The sequence below is a fragment of the Dipodomys merriami genome, unplaced genomic scaffold (assembly GCF_024711535.1).
Source record: "Dipodomys merriami isolate MVZ:Mamm:240054 unplaced genomic scaffold, mDipMer1.0.p SCAF_36, whole genome shotgun sequence".
Lineage (NCBI taxonomy): Eukaryota > Metazoa > Chordata > Mammalia > Rodentia > Heteromyidae > Dipodomys > Dipodomys merriami.
In genome coordinates, this window is record NW_027205159.1 from 3,731,844 (window position 1) to 3,759,340 (window position 27,497).

Below are 27,497 nucleotides of genomic sequence, written 5' to 3' on the forward strand. Positions count from 1 at the left end.
TCTTCAGCTCAAGGCTAGCATTCTACCACTTGAGCCACAGCGCCACTTCCGGCTTTTTCTGCTTATGTGGTGCTGAAAGAATCGAATCCAGGGCCTCATGCATGCAAGGCAAGCACTGTACCACTGAGCCACCTTCCCAGCCCACCTTGCCATTTCTTTTAGTCCTGTTTTGTGATTGCTGTTGGTCCTTAAGCAGGCATAGTAGTTGGGAGGTGACATCACCCATGCTCTGTCTGTGCCAGTAGTCTAAGCCCTGTTTACAAAGTATCTCATTGTGATTCTTACTTGGAGAAAGCAATTAGGGGTGTGTACAACCCAAAAGACATAACCCTGAGGAAGATTGCTGTCCTGTTAGTACCCAATGATTTTTAACCAAAGATACCCTTTTAACCAAAGATGCTCAGAGAGATTTTCAGTGCTTAGGCAAAAAAAGTTCTATCTTCTTGTTTTCTATGGGCACTGGATTTTTTTTTTCTTTATCTTTTTTTTCTCCCTGGGTTTGACCAAATTAAAGTTGTAGATGGACACTGTCTGAATTGGCATGAAGGTGCTCTGACTTTAAAAAGTTTAGCTGATGGCATGGGTACCTATTTCTGGTAAGGGATCCTATATAATGGGCCCTTAAATGAAAAAACTCTAAATGCAGATTTCCTCTTTTACCTTTTTTCTTTTTTAAAAGAGGAATAGTGTGCAATGATGAGTAATGAGCCAAAATAGTGTTTGAATATTCAGCACAGATAAATTACAAGTTGCATTCAGACTTAGAATAGCAGAAGGAAACTGAGTACCACCTTCAGAGATCATCATGCCTATAGGGAAGGATCTTGTCCTACAAACTGTGCTAGCTAGTGTCTGTAACCCAACAACAAAAGCCGTTGTGAGAAATGTAGAGAAACTCTTGGGGGAGGGGATCCCCCACAGAATTCTGTTTTGTCTTTTGTTCTTAGTAAATGGCTGCCATTTATAGTAAATAAGCTTTTTATGAAGATTCACTGAACGTTTTTTTTTTTTTTTGATGTTGTTTCATAAGGGCTTATTGAATTTTGGGTTCAGTGCTATGTCTGTTCTGGTTTCATGGTAGTTGGTGTGGTGTAGCTGTGTCTGTTATGTTTATGCTACATTCTAGTTCCCAAAGTTGGTCAGTCAGGAAGAATAGCTCAGTAGCTAGCTGCTACTCAGGATCAGCTTCCTTCCCACAAAGTCACTTAACCTTCAGAAGTAGAGTGCTTATTCCTAATCTGTTATGGCGAGTCCTATGCTTCAATTGCAGGTTTAGACTGACCAGATTAACTGCTTAGTTATTGAATATCTTAACATCCTTTCCCTTAGAGGTCATTATATTAAATAACTGGATTACAGTAAAATAATGGACAGTTTCATGCTGCTGTAAATGTTTTCATATCTGAAGTCATTGGGGGCTATTTAAGTGAGTAAAGGAAAAGGCAGTGCATATGTGTAATAAATGTTAGTGATAACTACTTGCACAGTTTGAAATAGACAGTTTTTGATGCTTTGATACAAAGATTTGCCAGGGTCTTCTCTTGTTGAAAAAAATGTTAATTAATCCAGTTGACCTTTTTGTGATTCCTTACCTGGGTCCTTTATTAGTAGTGATTTATTTATTTATTTATTTATTTATTTATTTTGAGGCAAGATCTTGCTGACCTAGAACTTGGGGTTGCCTTGCCTCAGAGTCCTGGGTACTGGGATGATAGGAGTGTGCCACCATTCTCAGTACTATTGATGCTTTTAAATTTGCCAGTCTCCCTCTTCAAACAGATTCCTCACTCTTGATGTTGTAGTCCAGATGACAGGGCTGCTGCATCCTGGGGAAGGGCAGTGTCCTTTTCCATGCTGCTTCACTAGGTATCTTTCAAAGTAGCTGCCCTTTGTTCCAACTAACCTAGCCAGATCTGCTCTTCCTCCTTTGAAGTAACTACTCAGCCATTCTCCTGGCAAGACTTTTTCCCCCCTCTTGTGTCCATGTAGACTCTATTTCCCTCATACAGAGGTGATATTGGTACAGTGTTAGCTCATTGTACCAAACATAGCTTGCTACCCATCTCCCCATCCCATCTGTTCTAGAAAAGCTGTAAAAGGCAGAACAAACGTGCTGAGCCCAGATGCCTGGGCCCTTTCTTTGTTCTGCCTGATGTAATAGTCCCTGAGGCTTCACTTAATTGCAAGGACTGGATAGTAATTGATGTTCATAATGATTTCCCTGAGCCATTAAGAAAAGCATCTTTAAGGTACTCAGGAATTCAAGATTTAGAAAGATTTCCATCAAGATTGGCCCTTTAAAAAAAAAGATGTGATACATAATTTATTTTACTTTCAATCTCTACTAACTCAACTATTCAGCTATGCAAAACAGTGACTCATTTATTGGAGAGTGTCTATTTTGCTTTTCATTTTTAGCATTAGTCTAGCTATTCCCGGTGATCAAGGTAAAGTTTCTTTAAAGGGAATGGTGGTGTAGATAAGGTAGGTCCTGCCTAAAGAAGATATAATTTTATATTGGGGCTCTCATTTTAAACCTGTAAAGGAATAATAGCACTGTCTTCTTACTAAATCACAAGTCCTGACTGATCTCATAATACTTAACACATTTCTGTGCTTTCTTTGTCTACCTGGTCATGGGAGGGAGCAATAGAGACACAGATGTTGATTATAATAGGAAATAGTGTGATGGAATAGGCAAAAGAATGAGCTCTGCCTGAACTTACAAAGCACACAGATCACAGATCCCTGGACTCTTGGCTGCCTGGTTCCTGCTTTATTGTAAAGACATGTTCAGAGCACCACACTATTTCCTCAAATACTGTGAACTGTCTTTCTCTTAATGACATACTCCTTGTCTTAGGTGGCTCATGGAGTGCTGTCTGGGTAATCTTTCTACCTTTGATAATGTTAGGTATTTCATAGATACTTCCTGGAAAAGAGAATTCCTGAGTGAGCCTTGTGGTTTTGGGGTTGCAGAACCAGTTAAGCTGGTCTTTGCCTTTGTAGAAGGAAAGAGTGGTCAGCAGATTGCCCATTGCTGAACTCTGGCTATTTATCTCACAGTCATGATGGTTCTACATTTTCTAGAAAAATAAGGAAACTCAGAATGGGGAGTGGATTGGAATTTTCAAGTTGAGTCATGAGCAGTATGCCTGAGATATTTTGAGGATTGAACTGATTTGGCTTATACCAAGTAGGTATTGTTCTAAGATTTGATTTTCTTTGTCATCTTTAAAATCATCTATTTTATTCTACTATGCTTACCCATTCTTTGAGTCTTTGTAGTCCTGTAACTTTAGGACATAAGTTGCAGGTTTATATGAAACACATAATTGATGTTCATTAGAATTTACCTGTTCTGAGTATAATCTTTATACACATCAAAACTTCCAGCTAAGAAAATAAGTTATACCTATTATTATAATTAATGCTGTGTAGTGTGACAAGAATAAGAGAACTTGAGTTTGGTCATTTCCATGCAGTCTTAATGTAGTGGTTTCTCAAACCTCAGAGTACACAAGACCAGTATATTGGGTCTAGTGTGGAAGTCTGCACATCGTAGGTAAAAGTGAATCATTTTTGTTAGCAAACTTGAGTTGTTTACTAGAGAAACTTAACAGCCTTCTCTTCATCTCCAAGTAAACTTCTTAAATCCAAAATATTAATGCCCTCTAACTAACCAAATACGACTAAGAAGTCAAGGGACAGAGATTCAAGAAACAAAATCGAATGGGAATGAGTTTCTCTTTTGTAGCAGGCACATATATCACATACTATGATGGAATCTCTTTTTCCAACTTTGTGAAGGGACTGATATCTTTTGCGTCATGGATAGAGCTCTGACACATGAGTCATGTTTCCAGTCTAATGTTTTTGCTGGTTACTTGGTTATAGAGTCTCAAAGACTTTTTCTTGCTGGGCTGGCTTTGAACCTTGATTCTTAGATCTCAGTCTCCTGAGTAGTTAGGATTATAGATATGAAGCATAGGCACTGGCTCTCAAGTTTTTGTTTAAGATTAATCTGAGCAGAAAACCTCCTCAGTATTTTCATTTCTAATATTTACTGAAAGAAGACTTAGGATGAGATAAGAACCTTCTATCATGCCCCGCACCAGTGGCTCATGCCTGTAATCCTAGCTAGGAGGCTGAGATCTGAGGATCTTGGTTCAAAGCCAGCCCAGGCAGGAAAGTCCTTGGGACTCTTTTTTTTTTTTTTTTTTTTGGGTCATGGGGCCTGAACTCTGAGCCTGGGTCCTGTGGCTCAGCTCTTCAGCTCAAGGCTATCGCTCTACCACTTGAGCCACAGCACCACTTCTGGCTTTTTCTGGTTATGTGGTGCTGAGGAATCTAACCCAGGACTGAGCCACCTTCCCAGCCCCTCCCCAGACTCTTATCTACAGTTAACCACCAGAAAATCGGAAGTGTTGCTGTGGCTCAAGTGCTAAAGCCCTCAACTTGAGCTGAAGAGCTAAGGGACAGTGCCCAGGCCCAGAGTTTAAGCCCATGAAAAAAACAAAAAACAAGCCTGTTATCAATTTCATAAAGTTATGGACAAGTCATTCTGAATGTGCCCACATAGGTCTTCAGGTTTTATAAAGAATTGGTGTAGGTTGTTCTTTCTTATAGGAAGTTTAGGCCAGTGATTGATTAAAATACATTTTTAATTTTGTCACTGTTGCTATTTGATTATAATCAATAAAAATGCTTATTTGTAGAATAGTTCTTATACAAATTTGTTAAATAGAACATTGTGGTCATTTCTAAAAGTATATAGGGAAGATATAGAGAACGGGTCTGGGTATGCATCTGGAGCTGGTTAACCGGATTCTTTCTAAACTTTAGTTGTTCTATTTTATGAAATAAAGATAATAATACTTCTTTTGAGTTGTATGGGAAATAAAATATTCTGTGCAGAATGGAGAATAAAGTATTCTGTGCAGAAAATGCTTGTTCACTAAATGTTCAGGAGTGGAGCCCTCCGGTGTCTGTGCCCTGTTCTTCAATGATGTGAGTGCTTTCCCAGTCACAGGGCATGTTTGCTGGAGTTGAGGCTGGAGGTAGGCAGCTCTCTTTGCTGCTGAGGGAGGAAAACATTTATAATTTCTGAGTTAGGGGTTTACTTACATAGTTTCATTCTGTCTGTTATCTATCTCTCAGGCTGTATAATTCTAACCCCAAAGCTTTGTGAGTTAGGTTGCAGGCCCAGTGAAATTCCTTGTTAAGGTGTGAAGTGGCACCATTGAATAGCAAAGATTTGCCAGGGAAGGTTGGAGAGTGAGTGTAAACTTTCTTGATGGGGTAATTGCTATAAGGCAGTGGTAGGACTATCCCTTAGTCCTAAGATCAGGACTCTTTCATTTCTATGATTCCTCCATGTTTCCATTTAATGTGAATGAGACAGAATTTGCTTAACAGTTGGGCATAGTAAATCATCAAACTAATTGTATTCCTTCCCTCTCTTTTATTCCCCCCACTTCATCCCCTTCTTTCCCTTCCCCTTCCCCTTCCCTTCCCCCTTCTTTTCTCCCTTCCCTTCCCCCTTCCCTTTCTCCTTCCCCCTTCCCTTCCCCTCCCCCTTTCCCTCCCCCCTACCCCTTCCCCTCCTCCTTCCCCCTCCCTCTTCCCTTCCCCTTCCCCTCCTCCTTCCCTTCCCCCTCCCTTTCCTTCCCTTCTTTTCTTTCCCAGTCCTGGGGCTTTGACTTAGGGTCTGGGTGCTATCTCTGAGCTTTTTAAAAATTTTTTTTGAAAAAATTTATTTATTTTTTATTTTTTTGGTCGGTCCCGGGGCTTGAACATTGGGCTTGGGCGCTGTCCTTGCACTCTTCAGCTCAAGGCAAGCACTATACCGCTTGAGCCACAGTGCCACTTCCGGTTTTCTAGTGGTTTATTGGTGATAAGAGTCTCACGGACTTTGTTGCCCCGGCTGGCTTTGAACCGCGATCCTCATCCTCAGATATCAGCCTCCTGAGTAGCTAGGATTATAGGCATGAGCCACTGGCGCCTGGCTCTCTGAGCTTTTTGCTTAGGGCTAGTAGTCAGTCCACCCCATTTGAGCTACAGTTCTACTTCTGCTTTTTGGTAGTTACTTGGAGATAAGACTCATAATTTTCTTCCTGGGTTGGTTTCAAACCGTGGTCCTCCAGTCTCACTCTCCTGAGATGCTACGATTACAGATATGAGCCACCAGCCCTGTGTTCATCAGACTAATTATGATGGAATCATATAGTGATCATCTTATATTTGGTAATAGAGGAAAATTTGGGAAAACTGCCATGTTTTTCCTATCCCTGCAACTTCTCTGTGGGGCAGGGACAGAGTGCATTAGAGGCAGACAGACTGCCATAGTGCCCTGCATTTTAAAACAATACAGTGCCAGGTACTGGTGGCTCATGTGTGTGATCCTTGCTATTTTGAAGGCTAAGATCTGAGGGTAGTGGTTCAAAGCCAGCCAAGGCAGAAAAGTCTCCAATTACCATCTCCAATTACCTAGTAAAAAGCTAGACATAGAACTTCTGTGTGGCTCAAGTGGCCAGGATTGAGTGAAAAAGATAATGACACCATCTGGCTCTGAGTTCAAACGCTGGGAAGGGGGTAAGGGGAAGGCACACAGACAGACAGATAGACACACAAACAAAACAACAACTTCCCATATAGCATGATTTTTCTTGGAACATGTATTACATATTTACATGTATTGTATATTTACAAGTGCAAGGTGACAATTTTGACTTGGTTAGAAGTATAAGGAGAGACCATTTTGCCAAGAATAATTTTCTTTCTGAAAAAGAAACATTTATTTCCTTAAAATTTAGAAACCTAAAATTGAGTTAACACCACGATGGTTTCTCTACAGAAGGGGTGGTCCAGTTTACTGAGATCCAGTCAGACTTTTGTGAAATGATACTGATAGACTAAAATTTTAATTCTGGATCTTTTTATCTCTCCCTTTGAAAGTATGGAATGGAAATAATTCAAGCTGTTTCTTTAAAAACAAGATACTTTGATAGCAGGAACTTGATAGGTTGGTAGAAGCAGAGGGAATCCATCTCTTACATTTTATGTAAATATGTTAAGGGGATCCTGCTGCCATTGTATTTGGGCACACAACTTAATAAAATGTAGCCAAAGTTTCTCATTCATACAATAGTTTAATGAACTGTTTTGCTGCCTTCGTAGGGTTTATTTTTATTATATTAGTTATACAGGGGAAGATTTCATTGTTATATCTCTACACATTTATACTGCATTCTAGTCAATCTCACCCCCTTATCACATTCCCTGCCTATTTTTCACCATTCGTGATTATGTACATGTTTTTTTAAACAGAAAAGGCCGCCCTTGTGTTAAAGTTAATAGAATCCCAGGAGAGGCATAAATAGTATCTCTCTCATGGGTCACCTAGGTTATGAAGACTTAAACTTGTAGCACATCCTGGGAAAGTCAATTATTGTCTTTTGGTAGTGTGGCATAAATCACAAGACGAATTTGCATGTTTTAACAAACTCTGCTCCTTAGTAAGTAATGTGCATGCACTAACGTCTCATGCATTAAATCTCAGCTTTAATTTTTCCCCCTTTCAGACTGGGGCATTTAGGTTTTTTTTACACAAAGATGACTGTATAGTTTTAGCAGATAAATTATTACTTGTTTCAAATTTAGAGCTTTGCTTTCAAAAAATAACAGCAGAGTGCTATAGATTAGTAGTAGCTATATTACTTTAGCACTCTACTTCCTCCTCTGTAATTGACCATGTCTTCCAGAAATTAGAAATAGTCCTGATTATCTAGTACAATTTGAGTTTGGAAGGAAAGGACAGAAAATTGTCATGGGCCTATGGTGGGATGGATGAGGGTGGTGAGGTAAGAGTGTTCTATGTGGCAGACATTATACAGGGCTTTCTACTACTCTGCACTTGACTTGGCATCTGAATACATTGGGTCCTATAGCAACCCTTAGGAAGCTCATTTAAATTAAGCATTTTTCCCAAGGAAATACAGTGATAACGAAGGAAATCCACATTCAGTTTTCTAGTACCATGTCTTGTTCCTTAGCAACTAAGAAACAGAGCTCTTAGATAATTTTCTGATTTAAGTTTAAAAGTGACCTTGTTTAGAGAACTAGTATGCATTCATGAAGATCAATGCCTCTTAGGGCTGGGCAAGGGGTGGGGGTGAGTGGTTATTTGGAGGTGAATCTCATAGACTTTCCTGACCAGGATGGCTTTGAACTGCAGTCCTCAGATCTCAGCCTCGTGTGTAATCCTTCAAACAAGGAAACATGCATGGTATATATAAGACAAATGCTAAAGGAATTCACAAATCTCAGTTTTTCTGCCATTGTCCCATTGTTTCAAGCACTTGCCTTGGGTTTAGAACAAAGCACAGATCGTTTTCTGGTCACTTCTTATTGCTTCATGTTAATTTGTTTAGAAATTAAGAAAGGCACCACAAAATAAACATCTGGAGAGAATTTTTACATGCATGAATTTTCTTCGATTGTGGGGATCCTAAGTGTTGCTATGTCACATACTCAGAAGACCTCCTCCCCCCATTTCACGTGGCACAGACCCTGTGCAAAATACATATCTTCAAGAAGAGGGAAAGTCAGAGCAGTTCTGTGGCATTTTCTCCCATCACTTGTTTTCTGCCAGTATGGTTTGCTTTAGTGATTTGGAAATAAACCCATTGCAAGAAATTAAGAGTTGGAGGGCAGACTGGGTCTGAGATGGTCTTTGTTATCCACACACGGATGGTCTCATGATTACCAAGTTCAATTCTTTCTTCTCAAATTTAAAAAAATGTCATAATTTGGCCTCAGAATTGTGTTGCCAGTTAGTCATAAGAGCTGCTCAGTACTGTCATTGAGGGGACCAAGTCTAGCCACATTTTATTTCATTATGCTTGACCACTGCCCAAATGCTACACTGTTCTTTGCCCCTTGATTATTGTCCACAATACCCTTTGAAGCAACCACTACTATTGTATATCAGGCCTGAGGCAAACCAACCATATCAATCTCAGTAACTGAGTATACTAGTTGACACAATAGAATCATTTCATGCTTTATTCATGTTGTAACTTGAGTACTTCTACAGCTTTTCCAGCGTGAATGGAGAGATTTCCTTAGGTTTGAAGTTATAAGTTGTCTATACTTGCTGTCATGAGAGCACAGAGAGATAAGATCTTAGAAAATATGTTTTACATCTATTTTAAGACTGAGATAGTCCTTCAGGACTAAGCTCTTAAGTAAATCATCCCCAGATTACCTGCATGGCTTTTTGTTACCTGCCTGAAAAACAATAAGCAGGGCATTGCAAAGAATGAATAGAGAGGAGCAAGTCTGATAGTGACGCTTATACTTTACATCTGGGTAATCACATGATGATAGAAAATTTGTTTACAATACCAACTAATGGAAATGGGTTACAAAGTTTTAGGTTGTAGGTCAGGAATTTTAATATACTGCTAAGAAAGCTATCTTGCTGGACAAGATGTGGTGGCACATGCCTGTAATCCTAGAAACTCAAGAGTCAGAGATGGGGAAGATGGCAGTTCAAGAACAGCCCTGGGGAGAAAAGGTAGTGAGACTCTGCATCTGCAAATAAGCCTAATGTGGTGATGAGCACTTATAATCTTACCTATGTAGAATTTATAGGGAGGATGATCACAGTCTGAGGCCATCTTGGGCAAAAGTAATAATATTCAAATATTATCTAGTGAAAAAGTATTGGGTGTATGTTTCAAATGCTGAAGCTCTTACCTAGCAAGTGTGAGGTATTAAGTTCAAGCCTTACCAATGCTGGGGATTAGAAGGTCTGCCTTGCTGCTTCCCCAGTATTTTTTGAATACTCCCTTTATTCTGGATCATTATTCTTGAGACTGTACATTGGTTGTAGAAAAGTTTTAAACAAGACTCTCAGTATAATAATTCTTGTGAAATTCACCAGGGTAGATTACATTTATACATTTTTGGCATAAAAATAAGTATCTGAGGGGTGTTGAGTTTAGTTTTTTCATGTGGATTGTTATGATAGAAAGAATGGTCAACCTGATGTTTAGAAGAGCATCTTATTTTAGTTTCTTGGAGCTAATGATAGATAAACGCAACTAGTTGACTTGCTTTTAAGTGGTTCATTTATTATTACAGGCTATGTTATTAAATTGGAGAACACAGGTCTATTTCATCATCATTTTTTGTTAATATGAGAAAAGCTTAAAAGAGAAGAGCCATTCTGATCCAATGACTATGCATAAACACTGATCTGTCTTCCTTTGTCTCTGTCTTTTAGGGTCGACATGTTAAAACAGGTCAGCTGGCAGCCATCAAAGTTATGGATGTCACTGAGGTAAGATGTTACATAAAAGTGTTATTTCTCTCCCCTTTCCTCCTCCCTCCCCCAACCCCAACATATAGAACATAACTAAACCTGTGCTTCCTAGCTGGACAAGAGAATAAATTACTCTTCCATCTGATCATTTGGTCAAATTGCCTTCATATGCTATTAGGGGTTCATAGGTCCAGCAGTAGAGTAGTTGCCATAAATGGTTGCAGATGGCTATGCTAAGAGTTCATAGCATTTGCTCTCAAAAAGAAAACAAAACAAAAAATGGAAAGGACAAAAAAAAAGCAACTACATTTGAGTGAGATCATCTTTGGCAACAAAAATCCATCAAAATTGGAAACATCTTCTCTAATGGAGAAGAAAAGATTTAAGTAGGGATCATGGAGGTCATATATATAGGGACACTGAGGAGTGTGGGGTAGGGAAAAGCTTCTCTAGGGTATTGAGCCACATTTGTGCCATTTCTTTTATTTTTAACATGGGTGAAAAAAACAGATTCAGCCAAGTTCCCAGAGGTCAGAAAACAGAAACATCTGCTAAAGTGCTGAGAAGATCATTGTCAAAAGTAGTAGCAAAATATAGTTCTTGAAATAGTTGCATGGGGATTTACTGTGCAGCTTCAGATGGGAAAGAGAACTTAGCCCAAACAAAAACGGTGTGGGTGTTTGTGGGGCTCACCTGTGTGGATGTGTGTGCATCTATAAGTGTCTAGATTTAATTTAAAAATAGAATCAAAATATAAAGAATTAAATCCAATCTTATTTTTAAATTATTTTCATCTGAAATTTTACTTTTTGCTCTCATAATTGCTTCTGACTTACCTAATTTTGAGAGAGACTCAACATTGTATTTCACAGATTCTTGAAAAGATTAACTAGCCGTTGAACTTGAAATATCTTTCAATCAAACTGTACTTTCCAAATCTTGGGTTTATTAAGGATGGTAATGGCTAAACTAATTTCCAGATGCCATCCACAGTAAACTGAAAAGATCTCTTTTGCAGCCTCTGTTGATCTCTTAATAGCATAAGCCCTTTCAGTGTGTATCTTTGTCAGTGAGAATTAGAAAAACATTATTGTCTTTGGTCTTTAGGTCAAATGTTGAAACCTCTAAAAATACTTGAAGTATGATATTTTGTGGGATGATTGTTCTTCTTTCTCTGTCAGAGAGGGTAAGACTTTTAAAATGAAAAATTACTGTTGTTTCACTGAAATCCAAAGATTCACATAGCAAGTTCTATTGTGGTCTGTTCTGTTGCATTATAGGATCCTACTTGAAATACAGGTCAATGGACAATTAGATGGTTTTTGCTTAAATACTACTTTAAGGGGCAGCAAAGGTCCAACAAATTTTAATGTACTACATTTTCAATATTGTAGTTGGAATAACTGATGACATCTTCCTACCAAAATCTTTATTTCTGCCACTATATGAATGCTATTGCTGTGTAGGGATATAGTGTCACGGTAGTCAGTGATAATTTGCTGATTGATTGCTTGATTGTGCCTGCACTACAACTTGAACCCAGGGCATTGTGCTCTTCTACGGCCTTTTCACTCAAGGCTGGCCATTTGAGCCACTTCCAGCCCTTTTCTGGTTAATCTGAAAAATGAGTTGCTTGAATTTTTCTGCCTGGGCTAGTTTTGAAGTGTTGAAGTGTGATCCTTAGATTTCAGCCTCCTGAATAACTAGGATCACAAGCAGGAGGGGGTTCTCTTGATGAGAACAGGATTCTGCCTTACTTCAAATTTTATTTAACTCAGTTTCATCTCAGGAGCAAAAAGTCGCAGATGCTTTCATGAGGAAAAACCCAGCCTTGTCTTTGTCTTAGGTAAAGCTGAAAGACAGCAGGTCACTAGTTATTCATCCTGCTTAGAAAGCAGGAAGAACAAAAGGTGCAGGAAATTGAATGGAATAGTCTTTTCCTCTAGCATTTGGGGCACATCAGTTTTAGTTCTCACACTGTTAGTAAAACCAAATTTGAATGCTTGATTAAAGGGATGGCCAACAGCATTCCCATCATAAGAATATATCATCACATAGTTGACTTCATAAGCCATCTCCATACTTAGTATGTATATATATATGTAAACATTGATATACTTAGGAAAGTATACTAAGTATATTTGAGTATACTGTGAATATTCTGGTCACCAGCAGCTTTATTTAGAGACAAGTTTTTACTTTATATGGCCTTTTGATCTGTTATGTAGTTGAGGCTGATTTTGAATCCACAATCTTTCTGCCTCAGTTTCCCTAATACTGAGATTATAGGCATAGACTATGACACTTGGCACCAATAGCCTTTAAACTAATATTAGCATTCATTTGATGGCTTAATTTATTGTAAAATGATTGTTTTCTGCCTTCTCTATTAGTCAGCACAAGTATATATAAAGAGTTTCCTTTGTACATACTCCCATCTTCTTTTTACCTTATTTTTTGTGGGGGTGGGGTGGGAGAGGATAATGCTACAGATAGGGCCCTTTATTTATTCAATGTATCCACCAGTTACAGTTGCTGTTGTTATTATGCAATTAAATTTTACCAAATTCAGCAATAGGAGCCTCTGACATGGACTTGATGGGTCTTCCAACAGACCCATCCTTTTAACAGGATCTTATTTGTTTCAGAACTAGCTATTTGTTTTGTTTTTGTGGTGGCAGCAAGTAGAAGGGTAGACAAGGTCTTAATGTTTTAGCCCAGTCTTCCTGTTACTCTCTATATAGGCTGAACTCAAACTTACATGTCATTATTTGAGTGATGAGTGTTCTCATTGGTTAGTGCAGTGAGCCTTTTGAGTAGACGTAGCCAACAAATACATTTTAAAAAAACTGGCTTTGACTGGGCATCGGTGACTCACACCTGTAATCCTAGCTATTCAGGAGGCTGAGGTCTGAGGATCATGGTTCAAAGCCAACCTGGGTAGGAAAATCTGTGAGACTCTAATCTCCAATAAACCACTAGAAAACTGGAATTGGCACTGTGGTTCAAGCGGTAGAGTGCTTGCCTTGAGCTGAAGAGCGCAGGGACATCACCCAAGCCCCGAGTTCAAGCCCCACAACCAACAAAAAACCCCCCACAAAACTAGCATTGTGACTTTTAAGTATCACTATCCTACAATACTGTGAAATTTGTGAAATTTATGTAATCACTTAATTTCAATAAAAAAATATTTTTAAAAATCCCTAAAGGAGAAAGATACACATGACCAAAAAAACTGGCTTTAAGTTCATTGTTTTGGTATGTCTCAAATTTTATTTTTCTTGTAGAATGAGAAATCTTGTTCCTCGTTAAATTATACACTTGGTTGAAGTATACCATTTCTCTGAAGTTCTCTTTGTCTTAAAAGTATACTTACCTGCTAAGGAGATTGACAGAATTCTTCATTCAGATGTTACTTGAGATTTTTTTTTTCTTTTATGGCTTATCAATTTGTTACAGATTATAGTATTCATTTTTTATTTTTGAATGTATAGATCATTGATACAATTTAGAAGTTTAAAATCTATAAAATGATAGGCATTTGAAAGACAATTTTAAAAAGCATGAGCTAGATTAGATTGTAATCTACCTTTGCCAAGTGTTGCCATGCAGTTCTAGTTCTTGGAGTTGCATTTGTTGTTTTGAGTAAAACAATGTGCTAAACATTCTTGGATTAATGTAGAGAGAGAAAAAAGGCAAAGTGTGTGTGTGTGTGTGTGTGTGTGTGTGTGTGTGTGTGTGTGTGTGTGTGTGTGTGTGTGTGTGTTTGTGTAAATGTCAATGAAGATGGACTATTGTACTCTTTAGAATGAAAATTCATCTCATCACTGTTGAGAAGGGAGACCTGTATCAACTTCGGTCTTCTTTAAACCTCTTTCCAAACCTCTTTCCTCTACCTACTCTGTCCTTCTTTGCCTCTGTCACAGACTTTGTTAAAGCAGTAGATTGGGAAATACGGCTTTTGGAGTATCAGTACCCACAGGGGCTTGTGAGAAACACAGTGTTGTGAGAAACACAGTGTCTCAGGTTCCATTCTAGACTACTGCCCTACAAACTCAAGGTAGAGCCCTCCAAGATATTCTGATATACCCTTAAGGTAGATAACCTCTGCCTTAATGGAACCTTTGGAAAGAGGCCACTCTCACACAACTATAAGTAAAGCCCTACAGTTGAGCAGTATTTATACTTCCTGCTCAGGAATACACTACTCCTTAGCCAATATAAGAATTAGCACTCAGATCATTGATTCATACTTTATTATATATGTAGTATAATGTAATTACCTTAGGTATAAATCACATATTAATTGCATTAAATGATATTAATAATGTAAACATCAAGTTCTAAAGAGCCCTGTTGAGTAAGCTGATTTGATATTTTGTCTTTTAAAGTTCTTTTACTCTTAAGACTAAGATGTGATTAGGAAGGGGTAACTTATGTTAACTGTAACCCTGCTGTATAGCATCTTTACAATAAAATAAATTTTTTAAAAAAAAGATGTGATTAGTAGTCCTAGCATATCCTTTGAGAAATAAAAACATTGGGCATGAGGAACAGGGGACTAGTTGTCAGCTTTAAATGTGTATCTTTCATATTGCTAACATTGTGCTACTTGGAAGTATAAGAATAAAATCTGTATAAAATCCTGGTAAAACAGCCAGATAAAACTCAGTTTCTGCCAGTCATCTTCTTGGAAAGGCAAGGGGCACACATACACACTGAAGCATGGGAAGGTAAGCAGTATGCATTTCAGCGCTTACAAGCTAGGTCTCCAGATGGCAAGGACTATTGCAGGGAACTCTTGTCCTGGCAAAATAGACTAAAACACTCACACTCCAGTGATCAAGCAACTCCTGTAAAACTTAATAGTTTTGCCACCTTGTGGTAGATGAAGGTGCCTGTTTTTCTCCAGATTGAGAGTAAGAATAAAACATGAGGTCCTGAGTCTTTATTATTGAATTTTTGTTTGTCTAAATACTTAAGAAAGAACAAAGCAAAGGCAAGGAGAGACATGTGGGTTGTGACTTGTTGCTCCCTGGATGCAAGTTAAAGCAAGTCTTACAGGTTTGGTACTGGTTTCTGCAATTTCAGGTAACTGGTAGCACTTTGTCCCTGCCCATTCCATGGTTTTTGACAGATTTATCATAGGACCATTCCAGATTCTGGGGTGAATTACAAATGCATCGGAAGGACCACATTCAGCTGTCTTGTGTTTGGAGGCATCATTTAACATCCTCTACCCCATGTTTTCTGTCATCTACTTTTAAAATCAGCCCTCCCTTTTTTCTTAAAGTCATACAAATTTCCTATACTGTCCTCAAACTTGGGGTCTTCCTGACTAAGCCTTTCAGAAGCTTGTATTGTAGCCATATGCTATTGTTCCTGGATAACCATATTCTTTTAAAATAAACTGTCTTTTCTCTTAGGAACTGAAAGAGATACTGCTGTACCATGTTTATAGGATGCTAAATTTACCTGCTTGGTGGTTTTTTAATGTTCTATAATTTTGAACTTCATTTAAATGGTTTTCCTACAACTCTTCAACTTAGGCTTAGTAGGTCTTTCTGTAGACAGAGAAAAGGGCACCGGTTTTATTTTTGTGATTGTAAAAATTCAGCATCCATTGGGATCAATAAAATTTAATTTAGTTCAAAAGGATGGTAATGATTTTGATAATTATTCCATTGTGTTCCCATTGTTTGTTAACTCTTCCTTGTTACCACGTCTTTCTGAAACTTAGGTTTTTTTTTTTTCCTAATGACCTCTTAGGAAATTTTTGTCTAGATATATCATGTATCTGTATATGTCTTGTTTATTTACTGTGTTTATCTTTTTGCTTTATATATAAAAGTAAAGATTTTTCTTGGCCTTAAAAAACTTGCTAGGATCACATCTTTAATGAATTAAATAGGCTCTTTCACTTTGCTGGTGAAATTCTTGGTGCTTGGGCATACAATAAATACATAATACTGATTTCTTTGCCCAAGAAAATTATAATTAGTATAATTATTGCACAGAAGACTCAAGAGTTGTCACTTGTGCATCATTTTCATGTTTTATAATCAGATATCAAAATTATTTTAAACATTAACATTGATCAAATAATAGCAATATAGGATGTTTTCTTTCACAATTTCATCCTTCTAGGACAGAAAATTATTATTGGTTATTAAGAATGGATACATTCTTGAATTTTGTATTTAGAATTGTTATTTAATAGAAATGTTTCATCTTTTTTTCCTTTTTCCTATGAACATAATTTTGAGGCCCATAAGTACTTTTCAAGTTGAATTTATACTTTGAGTATATAGAAAGTCATGTCTTGGTCTTTACACTAAGACAGTCTTACATCCTTTAGATAGTATCACATTTGCTGATGATATTTTAAGGCTCCTGGATGCTTGCTTACCTTTGTCACTTTATTTCTGACTCAACAAAAGATACCTCTTTCTTTGTAGCTTTCTTTTCTTCCAATGTCTATAACAGGTAGCTTCTTTGTCTCTTCCTGGTTGTAGCCATCACTTTGTGGTTTGTTGGCAGGTACTATTACTTATCCTCTACTACTGTTTTAATTATTAATAGGGAAGTTTCCACATGTCATTCCATGCTTGTGTGCTAGATTATAAATTGGTGGGGAGCTATAGCTCCTTTTGGCTCATGGCAGAGCACTTACTCACATGGATGGTATCCATCTTGTATTTACTCTTTCTACAGAGTGCCTTGGCACTAATGTCATTTTTCAAAGAGAATTTTCAAAAGTGTTTGAGCATTCGCAAAAATGGTATATAGAGTTCCCTTTTAAAGGCCCAAGGCAACCTTTATTGCAATATATACATGCGAGTATATTTTTAATTACTTAACCTAGTAATTACCTCAAAGGATAAGTTCAGATTTTTTTTAAGTACAGAGAAAAATATGACAATATATTAATTGCTTTGGTCAGATGCAGCTTTACTTCACTGAAACTGGAAATGTCATAGTTCTGTAAATTGAGATTTGGACTTTGAACTTGCTCAACTGGTTATGTAGTTGGCTGGCATACTGCATGAGCCATGTCTTTAGCTGGATATTTTTCTGGTTTTATTGTTGTTTGTTTGTTTGTTTGCTTGTTTGTCTTTTGGCCCTGAGGCTTGAACTCAGGGCCTGGGCCCTGTTCCTAAGCTTTTTCACAAAAGGCTAGTACTGTACTGCTTTGTATCACAGCTCCACTTCAGTTTTTGGGCTGCTAATTGGAGATAAGAATCTCAGACACTTTCCTGCCCTAGCTGGCTTTCAACCATCCTCAGATTGTAGCTCCTGAATAGGATTATAGGCATGAGCCACTAGTGACTGTCTGGTTATTTTTAGGAATGCAGTCTCCTGAATTTTTCTTTCCTTTTTTTTTAAAATAAGTTTTTTATTCTAAAAATACTGTACAGAGGGGGTACACTTATATGAGCAAGGTAATGCGTACATTTCTTATCTAGCATTGTTGGTTCCTCCTTTGTTTTTCCCATACCATCCCTTCCCTCCCACCTCCTCAACTAAACTCCCCCCTCCTCCCCCTTCCCACGCGCCTGAATTGTAAAGTTTGTTTTTCAACATAGCATGTACATCTAATGGGTCAACCTGTATCCCTATTTAAGCAATTTGTTTTTTTCCCTTCCCCTCCCCAAATTATACCAACATCAAATACAGTGAAACACAAGGGTTATACCATAGGGGAGGGACATACAAAGCAACAACAACAAAAAAAATCACATGGTACCTTATAAATACATTAGAATTAATAGCAAGAAAGAAAAAACCACTTGTGTCCCTATCTTGGGGTTCATTTCGCTTAACATCATCTTATCTAACCCTTTCTGCTTGTCCCAGACAAATACTAATTATTGCAAATAAGGGAAACCATGGAACCTATGTTTCTTTGGGCCTGGCTTACTTCACTTAATATAATTTTTTCCAAGTCTTTCCATTTCCTAACAAATGGGGCAATGTCATTCTTTCTAATGGAGGCATAGAATTCCATTGTGTATATATACCACATTTTCTTGATCCATTCATCTACTGAGAGGCATCTGGGTTGGTTCCATATCTTAGCTATGGTAAATAATGTTGCAGTAGACATAGTTGTGCTGGAAGCTTTACTATGGGCTTGTTTGTGATCATTTGGGTAAATGCCTAAAAGTGGGATTGCTGGGTCATAGGGGAGCTCTATGTGGAATCTTTTGAGGAACCTCCATACTGCTTTCCAAAGTGGTTAACAAGTTTACACTCCCACCAACAATGCAGTAGGGTCCCTTCTGGCCACATCCCCTCCAGCATCTGTTGTTATTAGAGTTCTTGATTATAGCCATTCTAACTGGGGTGAGGTGGTATCTCAATGTTGTTTTGATTTGCATTTCTTTTATGGCTAGGGAGGTTGAACATTTCTTCATGTGTTCAATATACGCAAATCAATATAATTTATTAAATTAACAAGAGCAAGGATAAGAACCACATGGTTATCTCAGTAGATGCAGAAAAAGCATTTAACAAGATCCAACACCCCTTTTTGATGAAGGCTTTGGGAAAATAGGAATCCATGGAACATTCCTCAATACAATAAAGGCTGTATATGACAAACCTACAGCCAGCATTATACGTAATGGTGAAAACTAAAGCTATTTCCTCTAAACTCAGGAACAAGACAAGGATGTCTATTCTCTCCACTTCTCTTCAATTTATTATTAGAATCCTAGCTACAGCAATAAGACAAGATGCAAACATGAAGAGGATCCAAATAGGGAAAGATGAAGTAAATGACAAGATCTTATATTTAAAGAATCCCATGGACTCCACTCCTAAATTACAGGAGTTGATTCGAAACTTTGGCAAAATAGCAGGGTATAAAATTAACCCTCAAAAATCAGTGGCTTTTCTGTATGCCAACAATGAGAAGAGTGCGGCTGAAATCAGAAAAGCAACTCCATTCGTAATAGCCCCACAAAAAATGAAATACCTAGGAATTAACTTACCCAAAGAAGTGAAGGTCCTCTATGATGAAAACCTTAAAAGCCTGAAAAAGGAAATCAAAACAGAACTTAGAAAGTGGAAAAACCTCCCATGCTCCTGGATTGGAAGGATCAACATCGTGAAAATGGCAATACTTCCCAAGGCTATCTACAGATTCAATGCGAAACCTATCAATATTCCAACCTCATTCTTTAAGGAAATAGAAGAGGCAATCCAAAAATTCATATGGAACAATAAAAGACCCCAAATAGCCAAACGATCCTTAACAGAAAGAGCAGTGCTGGAGGAATATCAACACCAAATTTCAAACTCTACTATAAAGCCATAGTAATCAAAACATCTTGGTACTGGCACAAGAGGAGACCCCAGGACCAATGGAATAGAATTGAAAACTCTGAAATGAACTCACAAACCTATAGCCACCTAATCTTCGATAAGGGAGCTAAAAAAATAGAATGGAAGAAAGTCTCCTGAATTTTTCTGGCCTGGCTTCAAACATGAGGAAGTAACTACAATTGCCCTTCTTTCCTTCCTTCCTCCCTTTCTTCCTTCCTCCCTCCCTTCCTTTTTATGCCAATTCTAGGGCTTGAACTAAGGGACAGGGTGCTATCCTTGAGATTTTGTGTTTTTTTTTTTTTATGGCTCAAGGCTGCACTCTACCACTTGAACCACAGCTGCACTTCTGGCCTTTTGGTGGTTAATTGAAGAAAGGAGTCTCATGCTTTCCTGCCTGGCCTGGCTTTGAACTGAGATCCTCAGATCTCAGCCTCTTGAGTAACTGGGATTATAGGTGTTAGCCACTGGTACCTGGGCCAAAACTTGCTCTGTTTTTTAAAGTGTGGATACCATCCTCTCATCATTTCTTTATCCCTACTGACCATTTTTTAAATTGTACAAGGAAAGGATACAAAGCATGATAAGCACAGGTTAAAGTGAGATCTAGAAAAGGCTAGAATGACTAGAACCCTATTCTAGTAAAGTGCACAGGACATTTTTATTTCTTCCCAAAATACATGTGATTACCATCTACCAGGAAAGCTTACTGGACTCAGGTTAAGAGTTTTTATTTGGATTGATTGTGTAAACATTTTCTGCTGACCTACATCCAAACAACATTTCCAGGAGGTAAGTAGATTCATTTTATCGTTCATATGAACATTTAGGCATGGTAGTTAGCAATTTTCACCAGCTCTGCAACTGGTGGAGACTCTCCCAAAGTCAGATTCCCAGATGTCACCCAAGGTATCTTGGAAACAAGCCATTGTGTGGCCAGGACCAGAAACCTCTTCTGCTTGATACATGTGTTATGTCACATGCCCCTTCAACATCTCTAGTTGATTGTCTGTTAGCCTAAACTCACATCTCATTCTATTTCAATTCTTTGCCCAATAGTCTGTTTAGCCTGAAACCTGTTCCTCAGCTACAGCCACAAAAACCTGGAGTCTTATGAAACTGGTCTCTTTTATCATTTACTACTGAGTTCATCTTGTGGGAAATTGTATAGGTGCAGTCTTCAGACAATACCCAATATATGTCAAAATTATCTTGGCAAGTGCTGGATAGTAAGTGAGGGGTAGGTTGGCCACAAGTTAATAATTATATAGTAAAAGAGAATATACTATTATTTCTACTGCAGTATGTTTTGATAACCTTATCATAAGAAAGTAACCCACATAAATCTTAATTAGTTCTCATCATGTCTTGCCACCTGGTTTCAGCTGTTGCTTTCTATCTATGTTTATACAGAAGCCCCTAACACACCTTCCTGTTTTCATGCCTGTTTACCACTCACTTTTCTATACAGCAGTCTGGTAACTCTTCTGAAATGAAGTCAGATCAGAACCTTTTACTGGCACCTTAATTAGTTCTGAGCATTATAGGCAGGTTCCTACAGTAGTTGGATGTGCCCTGTCTGATTGCCCATCCTTTCCATTTTACTTCCCTTTCAGACTCACCCTAATTACACAGGCCTGTTCATTCTTCTTCCTGCCTACTATCCTGTACCCACCTGAAGATCTGCCACTTACTGCTTATTATCTGGGCCTGAGATGCCATTTCCTTTTGACTTCATGGCTTGTTCTTTCACTTTCCTGCCTAGATACAGTGAATAGCATCCTTTTACTCCAAGTCCCCTTCCTTGTTCTGTTTTCCCTGTACCCATGTAACAAGATAATTGGGTCATTTATTATTCTTATATCATTTACCTGTTTCTAGCACTATTCCACCAATTCTTCATTTTCCAAGAATAGTAAGTTTTATAATAGTTATCTTTGTTTTCTTCAGTGCTGAATCTGCTAAGTACTATCGAAGTGCCTAACATGTAGTAGATGCTAATAAACATTTGTTAATGATTCAGAGTTGGTTCTGGAAGGCATATTAGAAATCTACTAGAAACTAACTCCTCTGTACACCTTTATAATAATAGTAATAATGATAAAACCCTACTAGAGTGTTCTCTTTCTCCTTACATGTAAAGAACCCAAAGCTAAAAGAAATTACCTGTGGTTGCTGTTTGTGTAAGAAACTACTGTAAAATTACAAACTTTTTGATAGTCTTTTAATTGTAGCCTTTTATATGTGGTGAATCAGTACAGTTGGGAAAAGATGTTTTCAAATATCCTGTGGGTATTGAAGCACTTCTACTTTTAAAAGTGCAAAAGCTTCTTAAAATGACATTTTTGTACCCTTGTACATTTTTCCCACCAGTTAAGTCCAATAATAACTTTCTAGTTTAAATTACCTTCAAAGGACCTGAATATAAATTCACAACCTAAATGAAGCTGCCCATGTAATAAATGAGGATTTCCTAGAATTGCCTGTTTTATTAAGCTGGCAATGTCTTGTGAAAGTCTATGATAAAGATACACAATCTTAATGAAAATGCTTTTAAAATAAAGGCTTTGTTGAACCCCTCTCCTTGTCAGCATTATACATTGAGACAAAGAAAGTAAAAAAGTTTAGTGAGAAGTTATTACCTTCTAATTTTTCTGACATTTTTTACTACTGTAGCAAAGTGTTGACTTCAGTGGCAACATTTCAAAGTCAGCTCATTGACCGGCAAAACTTTAGCACCCACATCTGCAGTGTTATAGGCACACTGTTATTCTTTAAAAGGCCTTCAAACATTGAAAGAATGTGCTCAAAGATAAAACTCCTTATTAGAAAGCCTGCAGTTGTGCACTCTGCCTGTTGGACCAGGTCAGACTCACAAAAATTACTGTGTCTGCAGTGTGTTTCTTAACAGTTCTTATGCATTTTTCCAAGAGATGTTTAAGAAGGATTAGCATAGTACCACTGAAGTTTGTTTTCTTTTTTTGAAAGTTTAAATTTTTAAAATTTATGTAAAGGTGATATACAGAGGGGTTACAGGTACATAAGTCAGGTAATGAGGAAATTTCTTTTTCTTTTTCTTTTTGTCGTGGGGTTTTAACTCTGGGCCTGGATGCTGTCCTTATACTTTTCAGCTCAAGGCAAGCATTTTACCATTTGAGCCACAGCTCCAATTCCAGTTTTCTGGTGGTTTATTGGAGATAAGAGTCTCATGTACTTTCCTGCCCTGGCTGGCTTTGTACTGTGATTCTCAGATCTCAGCCTCCTGAGTAGCTAGGATTACAGGTGTGAGCCACCGGTGCCCCGTGAGGACATTTCTTTTTGAACCCTTTCCCTTACTTTCTCCCAGTTTTTCCCTCCTGACCCTCCCTGTACGTTGTATACGTTGTATAGTTCATTTTCAACCATAGTGTCTAGTGAGTGTCACGGCTGCATTAGTTCACCCTTTGTCTCTCCATTTCTGTGCTACTTCTTGCACTCCCCCAAACAGACTTACATACAAGACAAAAGGTACAGAAAAGAAAAACTGTGACAAGGGAGGAAAGAACCCAAAATAACAACAAAAAACCCTCCTTTATGTAGATAATTAATATCTCTATATTAGAATGATGTGAATTTATATATTATGCATATAAAAATTAAATTATACCTATAGTTAATATGTAGTTAATAGTAAAAAGGTAACGTTATTAGTTTTAATGGGGAGCATCTTTTTTTGATTGACAGTTGTTATAATAATATCTGAAAAGGGTCAAAGTACCATTTAAAAGCACAGAGGTCTTCAGTATTTCTTTTTATATCCCTAAGATTCGATGACTTTCCTTCCAAGAAATTAAGAGTGTTACTCTTCTGTGTGATATCTTAGTGAGATATCTCAGTTCTGACTAGCAAGTCTCAAATTAGTCCTTTATTTTATTTTATTTTTATTATCTTTAAGTAGTTGTACAAAGAAGTTCCCATTCTACAAAACAGTATATGAGTACAAAGTGTCTGAAACATTGTCATCCATCTCTCTTAACCCATCCCTTCTCTCACTTTTTTTTTCTTTAATTGATTACATAAATTTAGGTGATTATATAAATTTAGGTGATTACATAAATTTCACATATTGTGGAATAGTGATACTTAGAGTCACAAACACATTTTAATTTTCACAAGGCAAATTGTCATTATCATAGTCTATACAGTTTGTGAAGTCTATGAGTTTTGGCATTACAAGTTATTTTTTCCACATCAGGTGATGTTTACATTTCTTTCCTTTTGCTTAGTGTGGGCTGTTCCCATTTGTTCTGTTCCTCCTCCTGGCTTCCCTCTGTTGCGTGCATATATCTACCGTATATATGGTCCAGAATGTGGAGTCACTTAGCAGTGATATGACAAAATGAGTCCTGTTTGCCATATCTTCTTGTATTTTGGCTTTAGCATCCACATATCAAGGACACCATGTGCTGTTTGTCTCTTTTTTTGGGGCTTACTTTGCTCAAAATAATCTGCTCTAGTTCCATCCATTTCCCTGCAAATGTCATTATTTTGTCCTTTCTAATGGGTGCATAATAGTCTATTGTATATAGGTACCACAATTTTTGGATCCACTCATCAGTAGTGGGGCATCTGGGTTGTTTTCAAATCTTGGCTATTGTGAACAGTGCTGCAATAAACATGGAAGTGCATGTGTCTTTGTATACTGGTTCCTGTTGCTCAGGGTAGCTGTCTAGGAGTAGTATAGCTGGGTCATAGGGGAGGTCTATAATTAGCTTTCTGAGGTATCTCCAGACTGTTTTCCAAAGTGGTTGTATTAGTATACATTGCCACCAGCAATGCAGTATAGGGTTCCTCTTTCTCCAGATCCCCTCCAGCATTTGTCATTGGCTGACTTTAGGATGTGGACCATTCTGACTGGGGTAAGGTGGTATCTCAGTGTTGTTTTTATTTGCATTTACTTTACAGCCAGGGATGATGAACATTTCCTCATGCGTTTCTTTGCCGTTTTTTGTTTTGTTTTTTATTGTGAAAATACTGTACAGAGGGGTTACAATTACATGGGCAAAACAATGAGTATATTTCTTATCAACCATTGTTGCCTCCTTTGTTATCCCTTCTCATTCCCTCCCCCCCCCCCAAGTTGTAAAGTTCGTTTTTCGACATAACAACTTGTACATCTCATTGTTGCAATGTATCTCTATTTAAACGATTTGTTTTTTCCCTTCCCCTCCACAAATTATACCAACATCAAATCCAGTGAAAGCAGGGGTTATACCGTGGGGGAGGGAAATACAAAGCAACAAAGAAATCATCTTATAAATATGTTAGTCTCTCTTTAGTTCCCTTTCCCATTTCATGATTGGTTTGTTAGATTTGTGAGGGGTTAGTTTCTTTTTTTTATGATAATTTTTTTTAACTTTTTTTTTTATTGTAAAGATACTATACAGAGGGTTACAGTTACATGAGTGAGGTAATGAGTACACTTCCTCTTGAACATTGTTACCCCCTCCATTGTTTTCCCCCTACCATCCCTTCCCCGAGGTTCTTTTTTTTTTTTTTTTTTTTGTGATTAAGTGATTACATAATTTCCAGAAATTCACAGTATTGTGGAATAATGATGCTCATTTAAAGTCACAAGTTCATTCTAACTTTCCTGGAGCAAATTGTCTATCACAGTCTGTAATATATAACGGTGCTCACATGTTATATACCATATATGTGATCAGCAGCATGGGGATATTTAGTAGTGGTTCAACCAGATGAGTGGGAGTTCTTTGTTTCTTAAGTCCTGTTAGTTTTGTCGTATCACCTAACATTTTGGATTTAGCATCCACTTACCAGGGAGACCATGTACCGTTTGTCTCTTCGTTCTTGGCTTACCTCGCTCAACATGATTCCTTCTAGCTCCATCCATTTCCCTGCAAATGCCATTAAGGGGTTAGTTTCTTTAGTTCCCTGTATATAATGGATATTAGACCCTTGTCTGATACTTTTCTGGTAAATATTTTTTCCCAGTTAGTTGGCTGTCTTCCTGGTTTGGTTGCTATTTCTTTGTCTGTGCAGAAACTTTATTTTAAGATAGTTCCATTTGTCCAGTCTCTTTACAATTTGTTGTGACCCTGGGACTCTGTTCAGGAAGTTCCTGCCTGTGCCTATAAGTTCAAGTGTCTCTCCTACTCTGTCCTGCAATAGTTTCAGAGTGTATTGGGTTTGATGTTAAGGTCTTTAATCCATTTTGAGTTGATGTTGGTGCATGGTGATAGGCGAGGGTCCACTTTCCTTTTTCTGCATGTGGCCACCCAGTTTTCCCAGCACCAATAGTTGAAGAGGTTATGATTCTTCCACTGTATGTCTTTGGCTCCTTTGTCAAATATCAACTGTCAAATTAACCTTTTATTTACTCTGCACTTGAGTAAGTAAATGTGAGACAAAATTATAGTTTTAAACTCCTTTCTCCCATTCTGAGTCTGATTTTCGAACTGATAAAATGTATTTATTCTTCAAACAGAAGTTACAATAGCACTTTTGTGTGTCAGTTTTCAGCTCAGCATGAAAAACATAGTATTTCAAAGAAATTCAGCTTTTCAGAGGTAGTATTCAGCTATTGTATATATACACAAATGTGTAAGCATCCATACACAAAAGAGGGAAGAAAAGTAGATTAAGGAAGATAACCTTAAATCAATGGGCTTCTTCTAGACCCAAGTGACTTGTAACAGTTGTGGAATGCATGTATAGTAGATTGGTCAAAAGTTGTGTATAATGATTATCAATAGCCAAACAATGTGCCACTCATCTCTGTAGTGTTCTAAAGAAGAAATCCACATCTTTACTTTGCTTTACATAGTTGTTACACAGTTTGTTGGCAGTGCTAAATGGGGTAGATGGGGCTCTAAGGAGGTTGAAGCACCGTAAAGACAGGATAGCACCAACTCAAGTCTATGTATACTGCCACTAGACTCATTTATATTGAGCCTGGCAGGAAAAGAGGATTTTTATTTTATATTTCTTACAGATGTTTTGATTTATTGATAGCTTAGTTTATCTAGGCTTGAGTATGAATACAGTTTTGCTGCCCCATGGGTTTTCTTCATTGCTTCATTCTGTGTACTTTGTGATTTCTTGTTTGGATTATTTTGATTCTAACTCTTCCCTGGGAAGAGTTTTTCCTTTTACCTGTTAAGTAAGATCTGCCTGAGCAGTTCTATACCTTGAGTGGTTCTTTCCTCATCCTTTGTGGAAACCAGTTGATCCTGCCTCTTGTTTCCCCATCCCTGTGTTCTGAAGTTATTTATTGTCAGTATTGATCCAACTGTTTTCTTCTGCAAGTGTGCAAGTGTCCATTTCCCTGTGCCTGCTCTCTCACTCTAGTTCACAATGTCTGTTGTGAATTGGGCCCTCAGTATGTACATATGAATTGCATTTGCTTACATCCATGAATGGGTGAATATAGACATGCTTTAAGAGGCTGTCAAGGACAGTGACAGAGCTACTTCTTAGCCTTCACCTTTTGAGTAATAGCATATGGTAAATTTGACAGTTTATTGCCAGTTGGAGGCCAACGAGCTTGGCAGGTTCTCCTAAGATACTATCCTTTATGTTGATAAATTTGAGTTAGTAATAACATTTCAGGGTCTTCATGGGAACACTTAAGTTTGTAAGTACTTGATTTAAATTTTAGTCTTTATAAGTCAGTGTATACTTTTAGAGGAAGAGATGTCATTTGAGAGACTTACTGTGTGTGTGCGCGCGTGAGCGCGTGTGCGCGTGTGCGCGTGTGTGTATGTATGTGTGTATTACAGTAGTGATAAGCTTGTCCTTTGATAGAGAAATTCATCTTACTCCTTTCAGTCACTTTGAA

General features: G+C 37.7%; 1 protein-coding gene across 50 annotated transcripts in view; it reads left to right on the forward strand.

Annotated features, from left to right (window-relative positions):
- Positions 1–27,497, forward strand: part of Map4k4 (mitogen-activated protein kinase kinase kinase kinase 4) — a 177,071-nt gene that overhangs the window by 69,747 nt on the left and 79,827 nt on the right. For all 50 annotated transcript variants that reach the window (XM_069988553.1, XM_069988552.1, XM_069988551.1 and 47 more), the window contains exon 3: positions 10,292–10,348. In XM_069988553.1, the coding sequence (XP_069844654.1) occupies positions 10,292–10,348 (57 nt within the window). The remainder of the gene's footprint in view (positions 1–10,291; positions 10,349–27,497) is intronic.